Genomic DNA, 25,535 nt, shown 5'->3' on the forward strand with positions numbered 1-25,535 from the left:
ACCCAAGCCTACTAAGCTTCTCGCATCCAGCCTCCCGAGATGCTGAAGCACAGGGGTCTAGCCTTAATGGTAGTTATCTTCACGTTTTGGCCAATGGGGCATTTAGAGACACAGACGGGCATGTGTTAAGGCACCACTGTCCAGTCTATCCCCCTGCCAGGGTTTGGCACTCCCGGAGTTGAAGCAGCTGTACCAGCAGTGCATCGCCTCTCACACCTCGAGGTGCTGCTGAACCGGTGAGGGTTCATCTGCCTCCTGCTTATGGGAACAGCGACCTTGACCCGGAGGAGGAAGGTCTGGGCTGTCCCTGCCATGACAGTATTGCTGGCACCAGCCCTGCCCCTTCTCAGAAGCTGCCGACGACAGTCCAAAGGCCAGTGCGTTAACCTCAAGTGTCGGTTGTAGCTGGACACATTTATCATTTTCTATTTCTCAAACACGTTTATTTAAGACACATAACCTGTGTGCAGATGAAATGGGCTCTCACCGATCTTCTGCATCTGAATATGACTTCTGCTGCCATATCATTGTCTGGCCATGATAAGGTCTGATAAATCAAATTCCACGTGTTTTTTCTTGAATGCCGATGTCTCTCGAGGAGGCTTGAATTTTAAACGTGCTGGAAAACAGGTCTGAACTAAAATTACTTTAAACATGTTGTTCAATTTGCAAATGCATCAAACTACTGTTTGCAAATAGGTGAGCTGGTAAGTACCAGTCCATAGGAAAAGCTTACCGATTTTGAAGTACAGCGAGCATTCTTTATTTAGACTTATTTTCCAAATGCCTTGTACTTCTTTTGATGGAACGCTAAGCAATTAGCATGTATTGTGATGCGAAACCTCAAGCCCTGAGTCCATAAACTCAAAGAATGAGTAAAGGACACGGGCTTCAACTATCCAGCATCCAAATGCTTCAGAGCCTGCACTGGAGTCTCCTGAAAAATCTATAAAACACTCTTACGGAAACGCAGATTTACTGAGAAAGCAAAAGGCAACAGATACTGGATCTTGAGTACGAGGTTTGAAGAACACAAATATTCCAGTTCAGCAGCATATTTTTACATTCTAGATGACAGCATCCTTGGAAAAAAAAAAGAAAAAAGAAAAAAGGTTTGTTTTCACACAGGAACAATGTTTTAATCTTTTCTTATTAAAGAATTAAAGCCAGCCACCAACTGTAGCTTCAGCGGAGTAAGTGAGAAATGAGTCACGCCAGGAGGAATGCAGAGGAATGGCACTGAAACCAGCTGAGTGAGAGATTTAGGGAGGGGAAGGTAAAGAATCAGTTAACACGAAACAGAGAAACACTTGTATAAAAGGCTGTATTTATAATTACACTTCTGGTTTCACACCAAGTTATTCACGGTAAAAACTACAGGATATAACTCACGCTACTGAATTCCTCTTCTCTTTCAAAACCAGTGAGTAAGAGTTTAAAGAAATCACCCTCTGGGAACGATTTCAAATTATCTTCATTGTTCCTCTGAGCTGTTAATTTAGAGTCCAAAACTGGAGTCTCCATAAATCTTTTATAGAAGTGCCTAACTAATTCCTCTTCAAGTCATAATTTGACAGAGTAAAACACCGTTTCTCCAGCCTGAGTAAATTTCGCTGCCAAGTCTTCTGGTGCCAAACTCGTTTATGTCAATGCAAACTCAGTATTCGCCCCGTACTGGAAGCGTACTTGCAATCAGAAGTCCTATTAGAGCTGATAAAGCATGTTTTTATCACTGACATGGCAGATAATTCTAGATTCTCGGTTAATTTATCAGATTCCGCATGAAGAATTTAAGTGAATCTCCTAAATGATTTGGTATTAAAAAAAAAAAAAAAATCAACTTTCTAAAATCTCCAAAGTGAAAAATTAGTTGAATGCAATGATTGAGTTGCTCTAACAACAGTCTCTGTTCTCTTAGTCTGGTCTACTTGATGTGACAGCAGAAACTTTCAGATACCAGCTCATGTCAAAATACTTTACTGCCTAATTTCCCATCATTTTGTTTTCTTACACACTGACATCTATCCTTGTTTAGGGAAATTAGATTTTTCTGTCATGGCAGCTTCTTATTTTTCCAAACAAATCCTTTCTATTCTGTTAAGGTTATTGCACGTTGCAATTTGCAGTTCTTTGCTAAGAGCCTGTTCTTGTATTATCTTTTGCGAAATATTTGCTGACAAACCTGTAAAATCCTCGGGGGTGGTCTAATTACCCGCTAGGAGAGAGCTGTTAGGATATCCTAAAACTCCCTTCCCACGAGGCTCTCTCGGAAGCTGGCCCTACCTTCTTTTCAGCTCAGCTCTGGAGTCCGTAACTGCAATCGGAAGCCTGGAAGAATGAAGCAGCATTGCCAGGTGGTGTAGAAATGCGCGTATGATTCTGTGATTCTATGAAAAGTACGGACACAGGACAGACACCACAGACTGGGAAGGCGTGATATGCTGCTATATCCCAGTCCCGGGTGCATTCGTCTGCTTGGGAGTCGTTCCCTCCCAAAGGGCCAGCGGTGGGGCTCGTGCTCCGACGGTGCCTCCTGGCAGCCCGGTGTGGGAGCCTCTGCAGCTGCAGGCTGAGGAAGAACAAATATAAAAGGCTGGTGGCAACACAGCACTGACGCCAAATCTACCTGGACACCAACACTGCAAATCCGGTAGGTGATTGTAGGCTGTTATGCGTGTACATACGACACCAAACACACGTATTTTAGTGTCCAGTTTAATGCCAGTAGCCATCTGCGTACAGAGCTTCCATGAACTCTACAGTCCCAGGCCAAAGGGCACAAGAGAATTAGGCTCATTAACGCAATCACATTCATGACTCAACCAGCAATTACTGATTGCCATTGTCTTCCAGCAGTGTACTGTCCTGGCAACAAAGCATGAACTTACCATGCCGTTTCGTTAACAGGTTTACATTGTCTGCTGTGCACATCTGGGCATGCTTCTACAGCCAGGGGGCCACCCAGGTGGGCACAGCCTGCTGTGGACTGTGTTGCAAAATAAAACATTAATGTAACTCCCTGTTTACCAGTTTGGAGACATCAGGTACCAGATCACGAGCTACCGCAGGCTGTTTGCACTCTTTTATTTTTAAACACGCTACAGCAAACCTTTCTGGCATAGCAAAGACTTCCAATTGTGAAACAGCTGAGGGGACAACCCATTGCTCAACTTTATTGAATTAAAAAACATACATACAAAAACATCAAGAACTGGGAAGAATGGTTCAGGCAGGTTGAGCCACCTAAGGAAAGCAAATACACTTCAGGTTTTTAAAACATCAAAGTGTTACCTGCCAAACCGGAGCAAATTAAAACTAATACATGATGGGTGTGTGCATGGAAGGGAAAAAAAAAAAAAGGAGGGCAAATTCCACTGCAACGAGTGACACCTGCTGCTCGCATGACTTGTTTTTCCTTCTTTTCAGCGCTTTTGGCACACATTGCTAACTGCTATGAAAACGGAAAGAGCCATTTGCCTTCTGCAAATACCAAGGAACCTGGTATTTTCACCTTCAGAATAATTTGAGGGTTAGAGAACCGAGCCAACCATGGAAATTTTTTTCCCAGCTCCCCTTTTTATTACTATTTCTTTAACCTTCAGGGCATTCGATGGACTGTAAACTGCTTTTGCATCGCAGAGATGCTTAGTGCTAGCATTATGGGTTCACTGGACTTTTTTTGGCTGTGTTAATGCAACACAGGAGACTGTTGGAGGTTTTTTAAAGGCCAGTGATGTTCCGGGTTGGTGCTGTGATTTTTTTTAATCTATGTAAAAATTGCTTTTAAAATCTCGGTGACTGTTCAGTACACGGCTAAAGGGAGGGAGCTTGCAAAAGGACCAGGAAAATAGGGTGAGCACACCAACCCTTCCAACTAACTAGAATCCCTGCCGAGTCATGAACCTACAAGTACAGCACCTCCCAATTAAATGCTCTATTTCTATAAAAAGCACTATTTCAGTGATAGTTACAGACTGTCTCTCAAACCCCAAATTATAAACGGAAAGGAAGGGTAAAAAGCAAACATTGTGTACTGCGGACTTGGTGATCTTTCTAAAAGACTTTCCCGTAGAACGAGGAAAGTTTGACTGATCCTTGTAACCGTGACACAGAATCAGGTGCTGCACCCAGCTATTCCGCACCCCAGGCGGGTGGCTCAGATGAAGGGCAGCCCGGGCCGCCTGCACCTCAGCCTCCTTCAGCAAGGCCACTCCTGGGGAAGCTTGGCAGACCAGGCTTCTGCACCAATTTTTCTTCTCCCTGACTACAGATCTTGGCTTTGTATCTCTCTACAAATGCTTTTATCTCAGGCTTTCTTAGCACAGCAAACCCTGGCAGCACTGAACTACTCTGACCCTTTGCTCAATTAATTATTATACTGCAACCTGTCCCCATTCCACGGGGGTTAGGCAACCTTGCTCTCTGAGCCCTCTGCTCTGACCAGGTTTGCTCATCCTCGACAACCAATGGAAAAAAATAGTACATCTTTTCTGTGCCCTCCCCACAGAGCTCTCAGCTTGTCACACAAGGTCAAAACTGCACTGATGAGCCCATCTGGCTGACAGGTGTCCTACAGGCATGCACAAAGTTATCACGGGTAGCTAATAGCAAGCACGTCCTCTCTAGCAGATCCTGTGGGCCCTGGACTTTCCTCTTTGATCCATTCCCAGCTGCAGTAGTCATGGTCTCTTTTTTTGGTTTGCAGTCCCATAGCTGTTTGTTGAATTGCTGCTGGATTACGGATCAGCGTGCTGGTTCATGAGAGAGGGGTTACAACACACGACTGCGAATGTGCAGGGCACTGGGCCCTTCTAGGCTAGGAGAGGACGAGCAGAGACCAGCAGACTGTGCCCAGGCAGAGGAACAGAGATGGTCCCTGCTCCAGGCAAGGCCTGACCCAGCCGGCCGGCCCAGCCTTATCTCCTTCTCCAGACAGGGGCCTTATAGCGGCGGCGACAGCGTCGCGCTACCGGCAGGAAGAGGCGCCGGATCTCCTCAGGAACACCCCCCCTTCCCGCCGGGGCGATACCGGCCGGCTTCGCCAGCCCACAGCGCCAGCTCAAACCCGCAGCCGAGGGGAGTGGCTACCGCCAGGGCCCCGGGCGTGCCAGGCAGCGCTGGGCCCGCCAGGGACACCCGAGGACACGACCGGCTGTGGGGACGGCACCCCCCTCCCCGCTCAACATGGCGGCGGGGTGCAGGGGGGCTCTGCCAATCAGGCCGAGCGAGCCAATCAGATCCCGAAGCTGTCCGCCGGGGCGGGCCTTGCCTTTCCGTTCGCGTGCCGCGAGGGGGTTAGTCCGGGCCTGGGCGCGCGGCCGCGGAGGGATATGGCCGGCGGGGCGCGGTGCGGCCGTTCCGAGAAGTGATGCGAGCGGCGGGAATTTCCCGATCGCCGCGTGCCGGGAGGGTCGCGACAGGCCTGGCGACGATCGCGGTGGGGCCTCCGCCGCTGTGGCGGCGTTCGGTTGTGGGAGGCAGCAGCGGGTGTCGCGTCCGCGGTCCTTGCCACCCTGCTCTCCCGGCCTGCACTGAGGTGATGGCGGCCGCCCCACCGGCGACGGGCCGTTGTTCTCCTCAGTGGGGGACGGGTCGGGCACCCTCGGGCTGTGCCTTTCGGCCCGCAGAGGGACCGTCTCCCTCAGGAACAGGGACAGCCAGTGCCCGAGAGGGCGGACAGCCGAGCTGCCCCCGCCACAACAGGGTGCCGGTGGCTTTTCTTCCAAAGAGGAAACGGGGGGTCGGGGAGGGCAGTTGGCCGCCATGAAATCCTGGGGCCGTGTTTATGGACTTTGCAGGATCGTCATTAGACGATCTAGGTTTTGTCAAAATAATCTTTTTTTCAGGCAGCACATAAGATTGTAATGGGAATGTTTATGACAGTAACAAGGTCCTTGCCCACTGAAAGGTGGCCGTTTCCAGCTCTCAAACACTGACTGGAAATAAACGCATCACTTGGGACATGCCTGTCATCAGAAGTCATTGGAGCAACCCTACCGCGTCGCGTGGGGTAACCGAGAAGTGCTGGCTTGTGAAAATAACAAATTTCTAGCAAGTAAAACCCAGAATAGTGAGTGTAGGTAGTGGCTTGTGTACCCCCAGCTTCTGTGCTTGTGGGGGCGGTTACGCCCCGAGCAGCTAAATTGAGGGAAAAGCCTCCAGAATTGGGTCTGTGACCGGTTTCTGCGGGGCCAAGGACCCAAACCCGGGGTACTGTGGGGTGATGCAATGGGCAGGCGGTGGGCAGCTATGGAGTGTGGGAGTCTTTCCCCGACACTTCATGAACATTTATATATGTACAATGTCTTCCCCTGCAGTAGCCGCTTTAACCTTTTTTTTTTTTAATCTTCATTAATAAAACCATTTCCGCTTGGTGGAAGGTGAACTTTTTTGCTTCCAGTGTGGCCACGCACAGCCCACCTCCGGCCAGTACTGCACCACAGCCATACTCTTTTATTTTCTTACTCAGTTTTATAAGGCTTTTTCCCTCGGCGTGACGCATTTCAAGCGCCAGGGGCCCCACCGCTGCTCCGTGGAAAAAAAAAAAAAAAAAAGAGTGAATAACGCCAGCCGCAACCCGCTTCTCCTCCACGCACCGGGGCGGCGTCGCCTGTTCCTCCCCACGGGAGGGCCCACGCGTGTCCCGGTTCCCCTCAGGCGGGGAACAGCTCACCTCAGGCGGACACCCGGCACCGCTCCCGCCTCATGCCCCCCGCGGGGGCCCGCAGCGATGGGGACGGGGTGGGTTCGGCCGCCGTTTGAGGGGAGGGAGGCGGCGCCGGCCGCCGCTCCCCGCCGGGCCGGCGGCCATCGTTGGCGACGGGGCGGGGCGGGGCGGGGCCGGGCCGGCGGACTATTTTTTTTCCCGGCGTGCCGCGCGCAAGGTCCGCTGTGTGCTGCGTCACAGCTCCGGGCCGCGCTAGTCTGTGCGTGGCCGGCTACGGGTGCGGACGATCTCCGCCATCATGGCTTCCTCTGCCACCCACCCGGCCCCCGCCGTCGCCACCACTGTTGCCGCCCCGCCGGCTCCAGCCGCCCCGGGCATCCTCATCGGCGACCGGCTTTACTCGGAGGTGTCGCTCACCATCGACCACTCGCTGATCCCCGAGGAGCGCCTTTCGCCTACTCCCTCCATGCAGGACGGCCTGGACCTGCAGTGCGAGACCGACCTGCGCATCCTGGGCTGCGAGCTCATCCAGGCGGCCGGCATCCTCCTCCGCTTGCCGCAGGTGGGTCCGCGTCCCGGAGCCTTCCCGGGGCGGCCGGGGTCGGAGGGTGTAAGGAGGAGGCCGGGCGGGCGCCGCCATTGTGGTGCGTCGGGAAGGGCGTGTGAGGCGGCCGCGCGGGGGGGGGGGGGGGAGGCGGCGGCGCCAGCTGGTGCCTGACACAAAATGGCGGCGGCTGGGCCCCGTAACTGATTCCTCGCTCCTTGTCCTTCCTCCTTCCCTTTTTCCGTTCATAGGTGGCGATGGCGACGGGGCAGGTGCTGTTTCATCGGTTCTTCTATTCGAAGTCCTTCGTCAAGCACAGCTTCGAGGTAAGGCCTGGCGGGGAAGCGGGTGGGGGGGGACGGGGAGGGGGAGCGCGCCTGACGATATTCTGGGCGACCAGTGAATCTGGCCAGCCACACGCCTAACAGCCTGCTCTCTACGAGCCTTTTGGGCGCGGGATGTTTTTTAGTTGTGTGATTCTAGTCTTACCGGGATTAAAAGTAATTTTCTTATGGAAACGGGGCTTCCTTTCAGATTGTTGCTATGGCCTGCATCAATCTCGCATCCAAAATTGAAGAGGCGCCTCGTCGTATAAGGGATGTGATCAACGTGTTTCATCATTTGCGTCAGTTACGAGCAAAAAGGTAAGATTGGCTTCGTTATGAACATAAGCATCTGCTATCACTAATGTACACTGCAGTTTTCAATTCACAGTATTTTTCCAGGCTAAGTTCAACGACCTAAAATTGAGAAGGGAGTGCTCATTGGCTGCTATGTAGGCAGTACAGTTCAATGCTGACTTCTTCTGCCGTTACTTTTGATGACTTGGTAGACCTTTTCTTATTATTTATATAGCTACAAGTCATGAGTATTTGGTTCTAGTTTTAGGTCTGTGGTTGTAGTTTTAGGTCTGTTGCTAATTGACTTTTGATGTCTCGTGGTTCTTGAAAGGTAGTCTTAGGTATGAGTAGCCAATTAGTGGGTTGCTGTATATTCTCCAGATTTTAAACTATGTTCAGTAGTCTTAATGCTTCTCTTTTGTTAGCACGTAGCCGTCCCAATGTGGTTTTGGTGCCAATAAAGTATCAGTTAACAAAAGATGGAAACTGAACTTTTCACAGTGGCTGGTAGTACTACCTTTTAGAAAAAGCAATTTTAGAAAGCATCTGCAAAAAAGTATGGTTTGGTCTACAGTGTTTGCAGCTTTAATGACACCGCTTCAACAAGGAGTGTGTCTTGGAAGCTGAAGGCATCTTTGATTGCAAAAAGTGAGACTTGTGTTTTTCATGGTACCGTGTGCTTGTGTCGGTGAAGTTGGAGTGCGATCTGTGTGCAGATCTGGATAATTGTCTGCTAAGTTGTAGAGCTGTTCTCAGTTGTGAGTGCCTAATACTGCTTTTTTTTGTGTGTAAAGCGATGTATGTTTCCATGTGTAAAGCAAATTAACTTGATGTATTGGAAGGAACAAGGAGTGGTTGAAAAGAAGGAGCTTTCTAAGTTGCTATTAAACGCAAATTTTTTTTAAATCTGTCATGCAGCAGTATTGTAGTCTGTGAGATTGGAGACATCAGCTGTGATGAAGTAGCTTTACTTTTAGTGGCCGATTGCTTACAGTGTAAGGTAATCCATAGTTACAAAAGGATTTTCTTTTCGGCTAGATGCTTAAATTCGCACTTTCATTGCTCTGCTTTGTATCACCAGGTTACAGCAGGAGTTTAAACTTGAGTGTTGTGAGCAGTAGAAATGCCTTAGGGAAGCCAGCTGTTTCTTGGTGGCTTTATTCTCGTTATGCTTCTGTTGCATCTAAAACTTGCTTTTACTGCCTTGTGCTTGTGTTTTCATAGTTAGCTTTCCATAGGAATGATTCAGTGTTCTACTTGGGAACTTAGCTTTGTTCTCTTCTTTTCTTTTAACGTTGTTATCCCTCATGGCCCTGAGAGAGTTTTGTGAAGTTATGCCGAATGTGAATTCGGTGGTATTGTTTCTTATCATAATTATGATAAGGGAGTTCAGTTATTGGAATTATTGAAGCTGGTTCAGCTGTTCTTAATGTTTTGGCCTTGATCCAGGCAGTGAAGGTTAATTAATCACATGCAGTGCTTTTCTTCGCAGTGAGAATATGAATTAGGTGTTTCTTTGTGTTGTGCAAAGGATCAGAGAAACTGAACTTAACCTGTGAACTTAAATCTTTCCAGCTAGCCTGTTCCAAATCAGAATGTCACTTGTGCATGTTACATGGTGTCTAAAATGCATCATGTCAAGAGAAATCATGCACTTCTGCCCATTTTTTTTTCTGGAGAGATGGGTATTGTTGCTCTGAGATTCTGAGTGAATCTGCATGAAATTAATCTTAAAAATGCTGAAGTCTGACATTCAGGCTTGCTTTTTTTTTTTTAACAAGCAGGATGTAAACGTTTTTCTGTACTTTTTACAAGATTACAATTACATAATAATAATCTGTACATGTTATTAACTTCAACTCTTTTTTCCCTTGCAACCGACTATACAGCGACCAGCTACATTTACCAAAGCCTGGGTGATGTGGAGTGGTACATAAAGATGAAGCTGTCGTCATGGCAACAGTGAGTGAAGTATCGAAAATCCCCACGGAGAAGCCAGTGCTCTGAGAATAGGTCACTGGAATCGGGGGACTAACAGGTTGGCCGCTGGTGAACCATTTGGAAGAACTCCTGTATCTTGTTATAAGCTTTTTTCTTTGCTGTCCAGGTTTTTAGAATACTAGCTTAATCTTTTCTTTTTTTTTAATCTGAAGCTAACACTTAGGCCGTAGTTAGTTTCTCACACACAACCCAGAACTGAAACAATCAGTTAGGCTGCTGTACTTTCTTCTGCCTCTAGTCTAGTATTTCTGTTAACTGAAGCTCTTAACCTGCACATGAAGTTTGAGTAGTTTGAGTAGTCTGTCTGTCTTTCTTAAACAGTTTTGGGTTCTTAGTTCCACTTTCTGGTTCTGTATAATTGCAGTTTGAATTCATAGTAAAATATGCCTTCACAAGGATACAGAAGTCTTGAATTTGTAAAGCTATTTATATAAATCATTATGTAAGCAGTCCCTTATGTGTATGTGTTCGCAGAACTGGGAATTGCATTGGAATTGTCTTTTTGTAAGACTATAGTGCCAGGTGGTATTTCTAATACTGAGAAGTAAGAAAAAGCTAAAGTGTTTTGGGCAAGCATATTTTCTTTTGAATCCTTCACAAGCATATGTCATGTAGTACTGCATGTAAAAATGTTTGTGTGCATGGAGAAAAGCTCGTATTATGAAAATACTGCTTTTTAAAAAATTGTCTGCCAAAACATCTGTGTTCTGAGCAAAGTGCAACTATTGTTTAACATGTAGAATGTAGTTTGAAGTTGATTTTATTTATCTTAAATGTGCCTGAAGGCTGCAGAAGGTCCTCATGGGATTGGAACCAAATGTGACTCCTGTCGTGTAATCTCACAAATGTTGGCTTGAGATGCTCAGTGAGCTGTTCTTCACTTCTGTTGCAGCAAACAGGTTCATGCAGTTGTGTTGGAAGTGGCCTGTGTTATAATACACACTATTTAGTATTCTTCTAACTGTTCTATAAATCTATGATGCTTGTATTTACAATGTTGGAGACAAATATAGAACTTGCTTTCTTCTCTCGTATTGCCTGGCATAAGAGAGATCTGCTCTTTGAAATGAGATGCTGATGTTATGCTGTACTTGTCAGAAGTACTTTTTGCATTATGAACAAAACTACATGCAGGGCACTTTTCCTCCAAAGAATTAAATATGCCAAAGACATCAAATTTTAATATTACATCAAATGAAGCTGTAGTTGTGTCGAGAACTTAGGCTTCCTTTTTGTCAGAGGGATTTTAAAAAAGGATATGTGCAATTTGTTTATTGTTACAAACACATTACAGTGTGTGTTAATCTTTTGGGTTGTTATGCAGTCTCTAAATCCCGATGAAGTTTTGCAACTGTGGGGTTGAATGGGCTCAGAATGGGCACTGTGTGCTCTCTGTTCTTAAGTGTAAAGTCTTGCCTGGAGCTCTAGTGCTGGTCTCTAAGAACAGATTCAAAGTAAGAATTTGTAATACTACTTGGCTATATAGGGCTTGAAGCTTATATTTTATATATAAGCTTATAAACTATTTTTCTCTGGCTTGTTACTTGGACCAAAAATGATTACTTCTTGGACTGAAAACTTAAGTGCAGCAGTTGCAGTGGCAATGTTCCTCTTTTTTCTTTTCTCAGTAAGCAAGCTAAGAAGTGTTCCAAAGGGAAACCTCTGAAGTTTCCAACTTCTAAATAATTATGCATACCAACGCTTTGGAGCTTATGGCAAAAATACTAAATTGGTAAACGTAAATACAGTGGGGAACCTGACTTTTGGCAGTAAGAAGGTGCTCTAAAGTCTTCTGCAGATCCTTGTTTTTGCATAAGTGGATAAAAGGCTGCATTTGTCTTTCTATTTCTGGAAATGCTGTCTGGATAAACTGATGGTTTTCATGGCTTCCTTAGATTTGTAGGTTTCTAGAACTTCTGTGTCATAAGTGATTGGAGTAATGTGGGACAACAGAGTAAAGCAGACTTTTGAGTGTCTTAATTTTGAGTTTCCTGTCGCTTTGCTGTTGAACATGTACAACCACAGTGTGAACTGTTTGTGCTGATCCTATGGCCCCGTAGAAGGACAGTGAAAACTTAAAATGCAGTAAGGCTCACAGTCTTTCCTGTTGTACTTCTAGCTACCTTACCGTGTTTTTGCAATACTGACTTTCTAACATAGCTTTCAGAGAACACAAAGACATCTGGAAGATAGTAATCCTGACAGGTTGTTGGATGATGATCCCATGCAGTCATGTTTTCCTGCTGCTGATTTTCTTTTTTTAGACTGTAAGTCATAGCTGCCCTAACTGTTTCATCCCAGATTTGTCACCTCTGAGAAGTGTTGTGTGAGCAAGATAAGCTGAACTTGGGGGCACCTGAACTCTGACAATGCCTTGCAGATCCTGTCAATGCCAGTGATCTCTAGATAAAACTGTATAAAGCAATATTGGAAGAAATGTTTTTTTTTTAAAAAAAAAACAGTATGGTTAGTTGAAATTGATGGGAAGTGAGTCAGTTTCGCTGGCTGGAAGAACTTCAGCTTGGTTCTTTCAGTCTCCTGCTCCAGAGCAGTGTGTTCAGACAGCCTTTGTAGTGTTTGAGCGTTCAGACAAAATCATACTCTCTCTACTGAAGTAGTTACCTTAAGCTTTAAAAGCTTTTCATTTCTAGTTAAGTTATTAAAAAAAAATAAAAATATTCTGACTGCATTACATTTACAGTAGCTGAAATCACAAACTTTGTAAACTTGCCTTGATGAGTGAGAGTAACCCTTAACTAGAGAAGTTACTTCCACATAACATGGAAAACATTGTATTTTTTTAGGAGACAGAAGTAGTAAGGCTTGCACTTGAATTCTGGGTCCTTCCTGGCGCCAAGAAGCTGCAGTAGTTCATTTCAAACCACCTCGGAGCTGTTTCTCAGCCCCTTGGGAAGAGCAGGGGGAGCTTACTCTTCTAGTGCATGGTTATACAACTTGATGCTTTTATTAGTGAAGTGTATAGCTTGTTGTATCCTTTGACCAATGGTAATAAGCATCCTTCCAGGTGACTGCAGAAGTCTTAGCATAAATTGTGGATTATTGAAGTTGGGAAGCGCTTCAGCTAGCCTTGTAATTAAACTGACCCTTTCTTCCTGGGGTGGGAACCTGGAGTCTTTGAGTGTTTTTTCTACTCTGTGGATCACTTCTCTTCCCTGATAGGCCACTTGTTGAACTTGCATGGAATCAAAAAAGACAAGTTAGTAGTGAAATACTTTGATAAAATAGAAGCTGTGTTTTGAATCAGCTTTACATTACTTTTTTTTTGAAGGTAATGTAGAATAAATTTGTCACCAGTGCTTGGGGTGTACTAGGTTTATCATGTAAACAGACTGTGGTTTATTAGAGTGTAAGTAGTTGGAAAAAATTCTTCTGCGTTGGAAAGCGTGTAGAATATGTGAGGCGTATTACAAACAGGGAAAAAGCTGGTCTGTCTTTAGGAGGAAGTGGATTAAAATACACAAATGTGTAATGTTGAAAGGTCAAGTCTAAGCACAGACGAAGAAAAGAATACCAAATGGAGTGTGACACTTGTGCATAAGGTGTACAGCGAGTTATTTTAGTTAAAACTGAAAAAAATGGTTTGGAGAATTCAGGTGTTGGATTTGTAAGGAATTGGGACTTCATAGTGCTAGGCTTAAGAATCTCTCTTCGTGAAATGAAATCTTATTCTGCAAATAGAAGTGACATGATATCCACTGATTAGTGGGTGTAGCGTTCAGCATCACAGGCAGATCTGTCACAATTTCAGAGGTTAAATTCTTTGCTTTACTAGGCTTTTTGTATATCACAGTAGCAGGGCTGTCTTGTCCTCTGAAGATTGAATAATTGTGTCTTCCACTACATTAGGAAACTACAATTTATAAAGCACCAGCTTGCTACTGTAATATCAGTAAAAAAAAAAAAAAAAAAAAAAAACAAAAACACACAAAACTGTTCTATCTTACTTTTGCTTCATTGTCCTACCTAGCAAAGGTAGTTGTATCCCACTCCTTTCTCCACCTCTGTTGTGAAGCATAAAGGGTCTTTGAGATCTTCACTGTGAAGTTGTCTTTTGTTTCAGCAGCTAGACCAGTGTCGTTTGCATACACAGAAGTAAAAGATATTTTTTTTTTATCTTGGCCATCTAATCTGTAGCTAGTCAAAAGCAGAAACTAAACTAGTTTATCTAAACTTGGACAGCACAAGATTAATGCTTAAACTTGCTTGCAGGAGTTGAAAACAGGTTTCTGTTGCCATTAGTTGGTTGGAAGGGAAAACAGAGATGAAGCTATTTTTGGATATGCAAAACAGTTTTGATTTTATTTCTTGCAAACTATAGGACTCCAAGCCCCCTGATACTTGATCAGAACTACATAAACACCAAAAATCAAGTAATCAAAGCAGAAAGGAGGGTACTGAAGGAGTTGGGATTTTGTGTTCATGTCAAGCATCCACATAAGGTGAGTTATCAAAAATAATGTAACTGCAAATATTATCCTACCTTGATGGCATCTTTGTGAGCTGTGGGATGAGAAACACAGGTGTAAAAGTTACCTGATTTCTTTTCTTTATTCCTTCAAGTTATCATGAATGCATTTGCCAGAGTGCTTGGGCAAATAGTCATGTTGACTTTGGTACAAATTGCTTCCTTGGGGAATGTTGAAGGTGGCTGTTTTTGAAAATCGTAGAAAAGTAGTAAATAAAGATTTGTCTGAACGTGGTCGGATGACATGTGAGCTTACAGTGTATGATTAGAAAAGGAGGAGACACCATTGTTTTGGAACACTGTTTGATTATGTGTAGTTACTTCATTACTGTTGCTTTATATGTTAAAACTGAGAGTTGTTTTCTTTTCCCCCCCACTTACTCCTCAGATCATTGTTATGTATTTACAAGTCTTAGAATGTGAACGTAATCAGACCCTGGTACAGACAGCCTGGTAAGTTGTTATTTTCCATTCTTTTCCTAGCCAGGAAAATAGTAGCAGAAATAACAAGCCTGATGATCCATATACAAAGCAATGAGATGTAAGTTATTACACAAACACATGCTTCTAAAATATTTTAGTGCTTGTTTCTGCTTACTATTTTCATGGCTTGATTCCAATATAGTAATGGAGAACTCAATTTAACTTTGTTCTTTTTTCTACTCTTTAATTAAAGGGTAGTCCATGATGGTAAGTCATAGAGCTCTGCCCTCTGCACCTCAGCCCATGACCTGGGGATGGCCTGTTTGGCTGCCCTTCTCTCCAGCCAACCCAGTGCAAGCTCATCCGAGATTCACTGAAGTGGTCCATATCCATCGGGCAGCATCTTCTAGTTCTGTCTGGGTGTCAAAAGGATTTGTATATTTGCTTTCAGAAGTAACTGTTAAAAATGTTTCTAAATGTTTTTGTTGCCTAGCTACTGTATACTGTAGTGTATTTAAAGGACACATGGGTAGACTTTCTGCCAACATTTATTTAGTTGATTTAGCATTTGGCTAAATGTGAGTTTTTAAGGGAAAAAAAAAATGGCAGTGCATGCAGCATGTTCACTTAGAAGCCATATTGGGCACGGTTTCCTGTAGAGTCAATACTTACTGACTGCTGTTCATTTCTTTCCTGTAGCTCAGTAACTTAGAAATTGATGGAGGTCTCTGCCGTTTAAATGTATCTATTGGCATGTGTTTCTTGGCAGTGCCACGGTGGTGGAGCTTAATGAAGTGCGAGACCGATTACTAACTTCCAGGTCTTTTTCCAACACTCAGTGAGCAAATTGGATGGTTCTGTCTCTGGATGAAGTTAATGTGACTCGAGGCACACGTAGGATTTAAATACAATGTTTTATGAACTTTGTAGGTTGCATCTGGCCTCTGGAAAATGGTAGGTTAAAAACATGCCATGCTTTCATGCTTGCATTTGAGTTTTAAGCATATTGATTTTTAAATACAGGAGCATTGGTGTTCAAAGCAAACAACTGGACAGATGAAAAGTACTTTTTAGATTAACTCAATGGACACTTCATGGCATAACTTAACATGCCTACCTAGGAAGTAGCCATTACGTATTACTTGCATTGGGGTTTCAAAACAATGGCAATGGTGCAAACTTTGTTACAAAAGTAACAAATGTAAACATTAAATGCAATAATTTGAAAGAAACAGTTTTTAATATAATAACAGAAAAAATAATAAAGTCAATTGAGTCTCCAGTATTGTTATCCTCTAAATAAAAAGATGTAAACCTGAGATCCAACCTTTCATAATTATTTTTTTTTTTAGGAATTACATGAATGACAGCCTTCGAACAAATGTGTTTGTTCGCTTTCAACCAGAGACTATAGCATGTGCTTGCATTTATCTCGCTGCTAGAGCTCTGCAGGTGAGTATTTGTCTTTAGTTAGCATTCCCTTTTATTGCTAGTAATTTCGGCTTAAGAAAATGAATAAAAAATATTTAAAACAAAAACCTGGTCTGTCATCTGTTATTAAGCTTTTGGTTGTTCTATTTTCAGATTCCACTGCCTACCCGTCCCCACTGGTTCTTGCTCTTTGGCACCACTGAGGAGGAGATTCAGGAGATATGTTTAACAACTCTTAAACTCTATACCAGAAAGAAGGTAACTTTGAGATGTTTGTTTTTCCTATTCCATGTTCAGTGCAGCTTGAGCTTTGTCATGGTTGTCCAAGTGCGTTTGGGAATGCCTGTGTACAGATCTAATTGGAAAGGCTCCACTGTGTGGCTTCTCCTTAAAGGGGAGTGTAAGAACAAATTGCAGCAGTTAGTCACATTATTGGAGAGATGATTAAAAAATAATTGAGTGTTTTTTCAGAAACGAGATGAAAATAGGAATTGCATTAGCTCACCTTCTTACTGTATTGTTACTTTAACAGCCCAATTATGAATTCCTGGATAAAGAAGTAGAGAAGAGGAAAATGGCACTACAGGAAGCTAAGCTGAAGGCAAAAGGCTTAAATCCGGATGGAACTCCAGCACTGTCAACACTGGGTGGCTTTTCTCCTGCATCCAAACCATGTAAGTTTGTTTTCTGAATGGAAACTTGCATAATACTACTTGATAAGTCATCTTACTCTGTGTCCCAGGCTGTTAAAAAAAAAAAAGTTAAATGCAGGTTTGCTTCTTGAGATGTTAGACAATTTAGGCTTTCTCACAGAGCTAAGAAGCAAGCCAAATTTTTTTTTTTTAAACACAAATTTTAAGAACAGTTTCAATACCTTGAAATAGTGGATTAGAGACGAACAGGATGCCTTAATCCATACTGCCATAGATGGGAGAGTGATACAGTAGTAATACGCACTCTTGAGATAACGTTAGAAAAATGCCTAGCCCCAAGAATTTGTACATTACTGCGTTGTGAAGAGAGATCCTGGTTTTTATCTGTTTGGGGGGGGGGGTGTCACTAATAGCCTTCGTGGTTCCTTTTGCAGCAGATATCTCTGAAAATTGCCTTTTCTGCCTTTTTTTTTTTGTTTTTAATGTAGTTGTCAGCTGTTCAAGTGCAGTGAAAGAAGACAGCTTGTGGTCAGGAAATGGAGAAGGGAAGGTCACAGTGCTGTCTTGGCATTAGAGTGAAAAAATTGTTGCAATGCATGTCCTGAACCAGCCAATAAATCTGTCTGAACTCTAATGATACAAAGAACAGTCAGTTTTGTCTTGGTGCTTTTACCTCTTAATGCTGTTATTGATCTGAAACTATGAACAAAATTTAAGGGCTATCACGAGCATTGGTCCAGTGATGGTGGGTAGAGCACAGGCCCTTCTGCCTTTCTGTATTTTTACATTAAACCTCTGATCTCTGTTGAGTGAGGAAGCTGCGGTGTAAGTCGTAATGCAGGATCTCTGCCGTACTTTCAGCAGGCCAGGTAGAAATGCATCGTTCTTGCATAGTAGCCCTTCTGTGAAAAGCTGAATCCATCCCTGGGCTGTATCAGCTGTCTGTAGAGACAGACTGACTTCTAAACAAAAGTGATGGGGTTTTAGTCATTACATTTGTACTGTTAATATAAAAAACTAAATTGATAATTTTGCTGGTCAGTCTTAGTTCTTTCGGTAGTATTGGAAATTAACTGTTGGGTAACAACTCGAGTCTTTGTGGGCCATAAGGGCAGCTTTTATTTTGTACCACTTGGACCCCAGTGGGTGAAATCTCACAGGAGCCTGGCTGCTTTGCTTGAAGGTCACAGTGTTCATCTCTGCTCCCGCCGGCAGCTGGCCTTTATTTAAACTATGTGTCTCCTCATGAGTATCTCACTCCAGTGCTCTCTTCTAGGAGTGTACTATAAATGGAAAGGTGGAATGAAATTAAGTTCAAAATTATATTTTGTGCAAGTACTGGTGTGTAAAGGATACAAATGTTTATTACAAAGCCTATGAATAAAATACGTAATTTTAAATTTAAATTTAATTCTTAGCTTCCCCAAGAGAAGTAAAAACTGAAGAGAAGACTCCAGTATCTCTGAATACCAAAACCATTAAGAAAGAGCCAGAAGAGAGGCAGCAAGCTTCAAAGAGCCCTTACAATGGGTAGGTAAAAATCTCTTCCTGATGAAGAGAAGACTTCTGTAAAAGCGGTTTCTTCAGCTGAAGTAGAGTGAACTACTTTTGTGCTACTTCATTGAAGTAACGAGTACCTCAGAAGCGTAACCCTGTTTTATTCCCACCCCACGCCAGCATGAGAAAAGAAAGCAAGAGAAGTAGAAGCAGCAGAAGTGCTAGTCGATCTAGGTCAAGAACAAAGTCAAGGTCTCGATCTCACACGCCTAGAAGGCAGTAAGTAACAAGTTTTTGTTTGATTGGTGGGGGTTGTGGGGAGGGGGCAGGGGTTTGGGGGGGCGTTGTCTTTTTTTGTTGTCAATAGCTCTCTGGGGTAGTTCAGCGGGGCTTTTAACTTCTAAGAAGTAGGGCCACTTCAAGGAGCTTGTAGGTGCTCAGCACAAGCGTCTAACTGCTGCCCAGCAGAGGTGTGAGACTTGGATCTGGCTTTGGGCTCTCTGCTCTTGATGTGAAGCAGTTCTGTTGGTAACTGCCATTGATAGTTCAAACTGGAAAAGCTGTGTTGTTACGTGAAAGCTTAACAGTATCTGAACTGTACATAGTGAGTGAGTGCAATGTAGTCTTACCTTGTTTGATGATCTCCGCAAGGAATCCGTTATAAAAGAGCAGTCTTTTGGAACTCGGTCCACTTTGATGTTGTAACAAGTGCCATAGGTGCCAGTTTCATATGTTGCAGCTTTCTTCCAAATGCATGAGAGAATGGTTCTTTTGCCAGTGTTGCATGATGCACTGTCTGGCTCTTGAATACTCTGCCGCTCTTCTGTGACTGGGAAGAGGGGGAGTTGTGCAGGGTGATGCGGTGATAGCTGCTGGCTATTAATATATGTTTTTAAAGAATCTTCAGACTGACGTCTAAGTTGGAAAATGCCAACTTGGATCTCAATGCGCTGTTCCCCTAAGTATTGTTGGCTGTCAGACCATTGAAGGAAAAAAGGCAATAACCAATTTGCAATCTGCTGTTGAGGGGAAGATTCTTGACAAGGTCAAACAGCTACAACAGGCGCTGCATTCTGGGTGTGGGTTTGTTTTGGGCTTTCTGTTTTCAAAGGAATGTCACTCAAAGAAAGGCATGTTCTGGGACAGTCACTGTCATTCATCAGTTATCCCTGTGGGAGAAATAGTCCCTGGTTTCCGCCAGTAAGGCAGTTCCTAAGCATCGATTTTTCTTTTTTATTATTTTTTTTTTATTTTCTTCCATGTGGAAGAAATGTTTTAACTTGTAACACTTCTCTGTAAGCTACAACAATAGGCGGAGCCTGTCCGGGACATACAGCTCAAGGTCGAGAAGCCGGTCCCGCAGCCACAGCGGCAGCCCTCGCCGGCACCACAACCACGGCTCCCCGCACCTGAAGACCAAGCATGGCAGGGAAGAGTTGAAGAGTGCAAATAGACATGGGCACAAAAGGAAAAAATCTCGTTCACGTTCGCAGAGCAAATCAAGGGATCATGCTGACGCTGCCAAGAAGCACAGGCACGAGCGGGGACACCACAGGGACAGGCGGGAGAGGTCGCGCTCCTTTGAGCGGTCTCACAAAGGCAAGCACCACGGCAGCGGCCGGTCGGGACACAGCAGGCACAGGCGCTGAGGTTTGCCCCTGCGCTGGGTTCTGGTTAAGCCTGTATATACTACAGTAAATGGACTCTTTATTTGAGAACAATGGAACCGATTAGGATTTGATTAATTTAAACCTGATATCTAATTTTCTAAAACATTGTGGAAGATTTTTCTTTTCTTTTGGGAAATAAACTGTTACCAACTTTTGCACATAATACCTTAGCAGTATCAAATTGGTGGAAAACAACGATCAGGTTAAACTGTATGTATTAGAGTTGTGTATTGTTTATTGATATGAGAACTGGAGAATGGATTTCTGTAAAAAAAAAAAACAAAAACAAAATGTACCTTATTTTTATACAAGTCAATTGCAGACACTTATATTTAAGTATAGTTATTTGTTTAAACAATGGTGGATACTTTCTTACACTGGTTTTAGTCTGCATGTGTTAAAAGATTTTTACAAGAAATAAAATATAAAGCTTTTTTTTTTTACTGCCTGTTGGATGTCAAATATATTGAAACTAAAGTTACTCTTCATAAATACTGTCACTTTGACTGTTGCAGATTAATGGGACATGTGGGATATTGATGTGTTTCCACGGCAAATGAAAGGCTGGGAAAGCTTTCGAAGCTGTGTGCTTCCTAGGGGAGGCAGCTGGGAGGCCGGGGCCACCCCAGGCACATGCTGCAGTGGGGAGAAACGGGCAGGGACCTCTGATGTTCAGTGGGATGAGCAGCTGATGGGGGGAAGCTGGGACGGAGCGGTGTGTCACAAGCCAGGGAAGGGCTGCTCGTGTCCCAGCTCTCCTGTCGCTGCCCCTGGAGTTGGGGATGGGGTGGTGGTCTCTCTTGCTTGTCTCCTGCATCTGCTTCTGGCAGGAGCCAGTGAGTCGCTGTCATGTACTGTTCTCTGTGCTGCTTGTGCTAGGAGTACAGGGCAGGACCAATCATGTGCCTGGAGTGATCAAGTTTGGGGATTTTTATTTCCCTTCTTTCATTGCTGATGGCAGTAGAAGGAAGGATCCCATTACCAGTTTGAAGCTTGTGAGCTTTTAGCTGAGCTCCCTGGGGGGAGTCTGCCAGCAGAGCCCTCGGGGTGCCTGCTGCGGTGCTGCAGCTGCCTGCAGGGTCGCACTGATGTGGCTCGGGGAAGTTTGCTCAGGTCAGTTTGCTGCTGGCAGCTCACCCCTGTGCTGGGGGGAATTTGTTAGCATCCATCTGCTGGAGCCTGTGCCACAGTACAACCTAAAGCAGAAACTGGCACGGGGCAGCTGTGGGTGGAGTTGCAGGTAGAGGAGAGATGAAATGGGCCGAGGAGGAATTGGATTTGGTTGTTTCAGTCGCGGCTCAGGTAGTAACCAAATCGTAATCCTAAAAGTGCGAGGTGTTTGCTGTCCTTGCAAGCTCCAGATGCTGCACCTGGAGTCCCCTTGGGTGCAAAGGCTGCTAATGGCAGCGTGAAAAGACCTTGGCTCTCCTAAAATGCTTCTTAGAATTTAACTGCTGTGGCTGAAGGTGACCTGGGTGGGTTTGTTCACTCGCAGCGCGGCAGGGGGCTAAACAAGCTGGTAACGGACTGAAACGGGTCTGGTGACCTGTGCTACTGCAGGAGCGAGTGCCGATCTCTGGCCACAAATTCTGCAGACCTCAAAAGGGAAAGAAAAAAAAAATAAATGTGGTTGAGCAAAAGCTTCACTGGAACTGGTACGTTGTCGTAAGCAGCTACCCAGCATCCTGCCAGGCCCCACCTGCCGCTGTTCTCTAGAAATACAAAAAGTGAATATGTTTTTTTTGAAAAGAGGGAAAAGGTACATGTCTTCCTCTGTTTCTTGGTTACCTCTGTGTTTTTTGCAATCTGCTGTATTTCATGTGTTTGCTTTCAGGAAAAATTACTTGTTGCTATGGAAATTAAAGTAGCTTTTTTCCCTAGATACAAGTATTTAGGTGGGCCAGGGCAGTCATGAAAACCCAGTTTTGAAGAAACAGCACAATTGGCTCAAGCTCTGTTGAACGTCAGCATTTGTGTATCGGAGTGAAACACGAAGAGGGCTCAGCCCCTGTATTTGTGTTTATGCGTAAGCGCTAATTACTCTTCTGTGCTTCCAGCGCCCCTCGCTCCAGCACTGAAGAGCAGAAGTTAACTTCCATGCAAAGCTGGAACATCTGGTGATGTTGAGCGTCTAGACACCATCTGCTGCCGATTGCTCGGGCAGGCAGCTTGCAGTCAGCCAGCGAGAAGGTCAGTGTTTGTTCTTCCATGGGGAAAAAAGATGGCTTCAGCCAGCTTCAGGGGTGGTGGCCTTAACCATGCAATGCCCTGGCCAACGGCAGGCCATAGAATAAAGCAGCAGATCTCTCTGGAAGCCCGAGTGTGTCGGGTCAGTGCTGTGAAGAGGACTTCTCCTGGGGGGGTGTGAGTGCTGGGGGGTCTGAGTGACGAGAAGGACAAACTGGGTGTTGGTATGGTCCGTGGAGCAGTCTGAAAGCAGGTAAAGGTCCTGAATGGCTGCAGCCCCATTAATGTCCCACTACCTGGAGGACTTGCTTGCCCAGAAGCCACCTTTGTGGCAGCAGTTGAATGCTGAAATACATGGCAGCGCGGTTACAGCTGGCGGCCGGGCTGTACTCAGGGGCCAGCGGGGGCTGCTGAGCCGCCCCAGCTGCGGGGCACAACTGGAGCATCCAGGGTCTGTCCTGGCTGTGGCTGGGCCACACCTGAGCGAGAGCTGCCCCTCCTTTGCCTTCCCCCACGGCCACGCCATGAATTCCTCTGTCTCTTCGGCTCAGTTAGGCAGGAGGAAAGCCGCTCCCCCAAACTTACCGTGCTGTTGGTTTGGGGGCGGGAGGGGGAGGCAAAAGCAGTGACAAAGTCATGGCAGGTTGCTTGCAGCAGTCACGCGTAGGCGATGCGGGTCGTGCTGGCAGGCGACGTGAGCGGCTGAGGAACTGAGTGACATCCCGGGAGCAGTTTGGCATCGGGGCCTCGCTCTGCTGTGTCACACACCAGCGCCAGGTCCTGCGCAGTAACCGCCGACGATACCGTGAAGCATCAGCCAAAGCCTGTTTTAAGCAAGGGGCTGCATTATTTTTACAACTAGATCTCATGTGTCTCTCCCAAGACTTTAAAGTGTCACATAAGGACACAAAGGACGTGTTCATTAAACACTAAATGGCAAAAATAAATCATTTGAGAGCACTGTTTGATCTTTAAGCATCTGTACCAACCTCCAGGAGTCACTTGAGGCCATACCGACAAATCTCAGTAGCTGAGAAGTATTTTTCTTTAATGCTTGTTATTTTTAAATTCTTCAGTGTCTTCTCTGTGCCCGAGTCACTTATGGAAACCCTTCATCAGCTGAAACTTATCTCTGAAGGATGTGGTGGCTTTGGTGACCCACCATTGACATCCGAGTGCAGAAGCGCCCAAGGCAGCAGTGCCTCAGCCGGTGGAAAGAGCAAGAGGGAAGGTTTCAGAAGCGCCTCGGGGTTGTGAGCGCCCTGCTCTGAAATTTTGTTTCCAACCGAGCCCAGTGTCATCTGTATGGGCTTCATTTTCACAGCGGTACGGGACACGCTTTCGCGCAGTGAGGCCACGTTCAACCAATGACCCTGGGAATGCGTTTATGGTGAAAGGAGACTCCAAGGCCCCACTGCAGCGCTGTTTCCCGCTGACCCCCGTGTGTTGGTGGGGATGCAGTGGCTTTCCTGGCTGGGGCTGTACCCTGGCACAGCACCCCTTGCCCATTGCCCCATCCCTTTGTGCGTCATTTACCGTGCTTGTTCCCTCACCAGCCCGGGGATGCCAAAGAAGCCAGTGCTGGAGCGTGCAGATGGAGGGCAAAAAGAAAGGTATTTCGGTCCTTCCTCTCCATCTTTCCAGTGTTTTCAGCAGGGCGCAGCCTGCTGCCGGCGCGCCGGGCGGGAAGGCTGCTCGGGCTGCGCCGCCCAACCCAGATGGCCACAGGCAAATGTTTGCTTAAGGCCGGCGGAGCGGATGCCGTCCCGGCGAAGTGGCAGATGGCGGTCGGAGCAAAGCGGGGACAGGAGCCACGCACCACCCCGAGCCGCAGCCCCGCCACTTGGACGCGGCCGGGAAAAAACCTGCTGTAAGAGCAAGTAACAGCAAGCAGCTGTGGAAGGCTCGAGCGGCGGGGTCTGAACTGGCGCGTGAACTGAAGGGAGACCGCGGGAGGCCTGTGGGCAAACAAAGCAGGGTGGTGGGAGGAGGTTGGCAGGTCGGAGCTCGGGGACGGTGACACCTGCCGGTGTCCGGGGCCAGGCACGGCACCCACGGCGCTGCTCCTGCTGCCGCGTGCTGCGGTTTCCTGGGAAATAAGGAGTATTCCCGCATCGCCGGGTGCTGCAGCCGCTGTTAGAAATAACTGCGATGGAAATAAAGTGCTGCCACTGAACTCTGAAGACTTGAGACGCCCCAGAGAGACCCACAGGAACCGGCGGGAAATGTTCCAGCCGACCTGTCCTCCTCGGGCGCGGGGGTTTGGCTGGGTTGGTCTTGCCCTCCGAACTGCTTTTCCTCAGGAAAAAGGGATTTTGTTAAAATGTATTTGACTAATTTTTGCAACAAAATGGTGCAAATACTTCGAGTGAGTCAATTCAGACTGTTGTGGCTGTCCTTCACTTTCGGCTTTGTTGCAGATGTTAGAAGGCTGTACATGGACAAAAGGCTTTGGATGGCTCAGGGAGAAAAAAAATTTGGGGAAAATCCAAGAATATTCTGGATAGAAAGTCTCCCAACACGTACTCGTGGCTTTAGCTGCCCCCAAACCCACAGGCTAGTGGCGGCGGGCGCAGCAGAGTGTGCTGCTGTTAATGGCAGCGATAAGGGTCCCTTTTCCAGGAAATCTTTCCCCCATCACTGCTCCTGCCAGGAAATGTTCATGAAATCTGTCATTTCACATCAGCCCCGTCCGTGAGCTGCCAAAGTCTGTGGCTCCTCTGTCCGTGCTCCTTGTTTCTTCCCCCCGCTCCAAAGCACAAGCTCATTGCTTGCAGGCGCTTTGGGGCAGGAACCAACCCCACTGCGGCCGCCCCGTGCCCTGCGCTCCCCTCTGCCCCGGCACCCGGCTGTTGTGGCAGCGGAGCACCCGCAACTACACCCCGCTTAGGGAAAAAACACTTCTGCAGAGGAAACAGCTTTCCAGCCCCATCTCCTGCCTGGCCACAGACCAGCAGGGCATTTTGAGGGGAAAAAAAAATAAATTAAAATTAGACAAGCTGGCCAGAAAAAAATAGATCCTTCCAGTAGAAGGAAAAAAAAATGCAGAAATTACCATTTTTGTCCCAGGAAATAGAATCCCTCTTCGCAGTTCTGCTGGAGAGGACAAGGGGCTCACAAGTCCCTCTGCAGAAGTCCTCTGGTTTGCCCCAGTGCCCCAGAGTAGCCCCCCCTGCCCCGGCTGGACCCCCCCCCCCCCCCGCCCCAGGATGCTGAGCACCCATTGGCTCCCAGGGCTGCTGCCGGCTGCGCCCGCTGCCGTTCTGGGTTTTATTCTGTAGGTGGAAGTGTTGCAAAGCGGACACTGGGATCCCCCTGCGTGCACACACTCACGCACCCGCGTGTACACCCACACG

The 25,535-nt window shown here is 46.0% G+C and overlaps 1 protein-coding gene and 1 long non-coding RNA gene across 7 annotated transcripts; one reads left to right on the forward strand and one right to left on the reverse strand.

The window, feature by feature from the left end:
- Positions 1-485: 485 nt before the first annotated feature.
- On the reverse strand, positions 486-5,277 carry LOC128910894 (uncharacterized). Of its 2 annotated transcripts, none has more exons than XR_008466923.1 (4): positions 2,889-5,277; positions 2,284-2,569; positions 737-1,082; positions 486-632 (listed from the first exon to the last, which is right to left on the reverse strand). It is a non-coding gene; the product is annotated as an uncharacterized LOC128910894 (long non-coding RNA). The 2 variants fall into 2 exon arrangements; XR_008466922.1 differs by having other exon boundaries at positions 486-637.
- Positions 5,278-6,891: 1,614 nt separating this feature from the next.
- On the forward strand, positions 6,892-24,560 carry CCNL1 (cyclin L1). 5 transcript variants are annotated; one of them, XR_008466921.1, is made up of 12 exons: positions 6,892-7,229; positions 7,463-7,537; positions 7,746-7,855; positions 14,172-14,292; positions 14,707-14,771; positions 16,094-16,193; positions 16,326-16,430; positions 16,705-16,846; positions 18,244-18,355; positions 18,503-18,601; positions 22,050-22,432; positions 23,256-24,560. XR_008466921.1 is itself a non-coding variant. In XM_054204835.1 (11 exons), the coding sequence occupies exons 1-11, from the start codon at positions 6,966-6,968 to the stop codon at positions 22,111-22,113; spliced, it is 1,257 nt and encodes a 418-aa protein (XP_054060810.1). In that variant the 5' UTR covers positions 6,892-6,965; the 3' UTR covers positions 22,114-24,560. The 5 variants fall into 5 exon arrangements, 3 of the variants coding, with proteins under 3 accessions (XP_054060810.1, XP_054060811.1, XP_054060808.1); XR_008466920.1 differs by having other exon boundaries at positions 22,050-22,182; XM_054204835.1 differs by having other exon boundaries at positions 22,050-24,560.
- The last annotated feature ends 975 nt before the right edge of the window (positions 24,561-25,535 follow it).

The sequence above is a fragment of the Rissa tridactyla genome, chromosome 6 (genome assembly GCF_028500815.1).
Source record: "Rissa tridactyla isolate bRisTri1 chromosome 6, bRisTri1.patW.cur.20221130, whole genome shotgun sequence".
Classification (NCBI taxonomy): domain Eukaryota; kingdom Metazoa; phylum Chordata; class Aves; order Charadriiformes; family Laridae; genus Rissa; species Rissa tridactyla.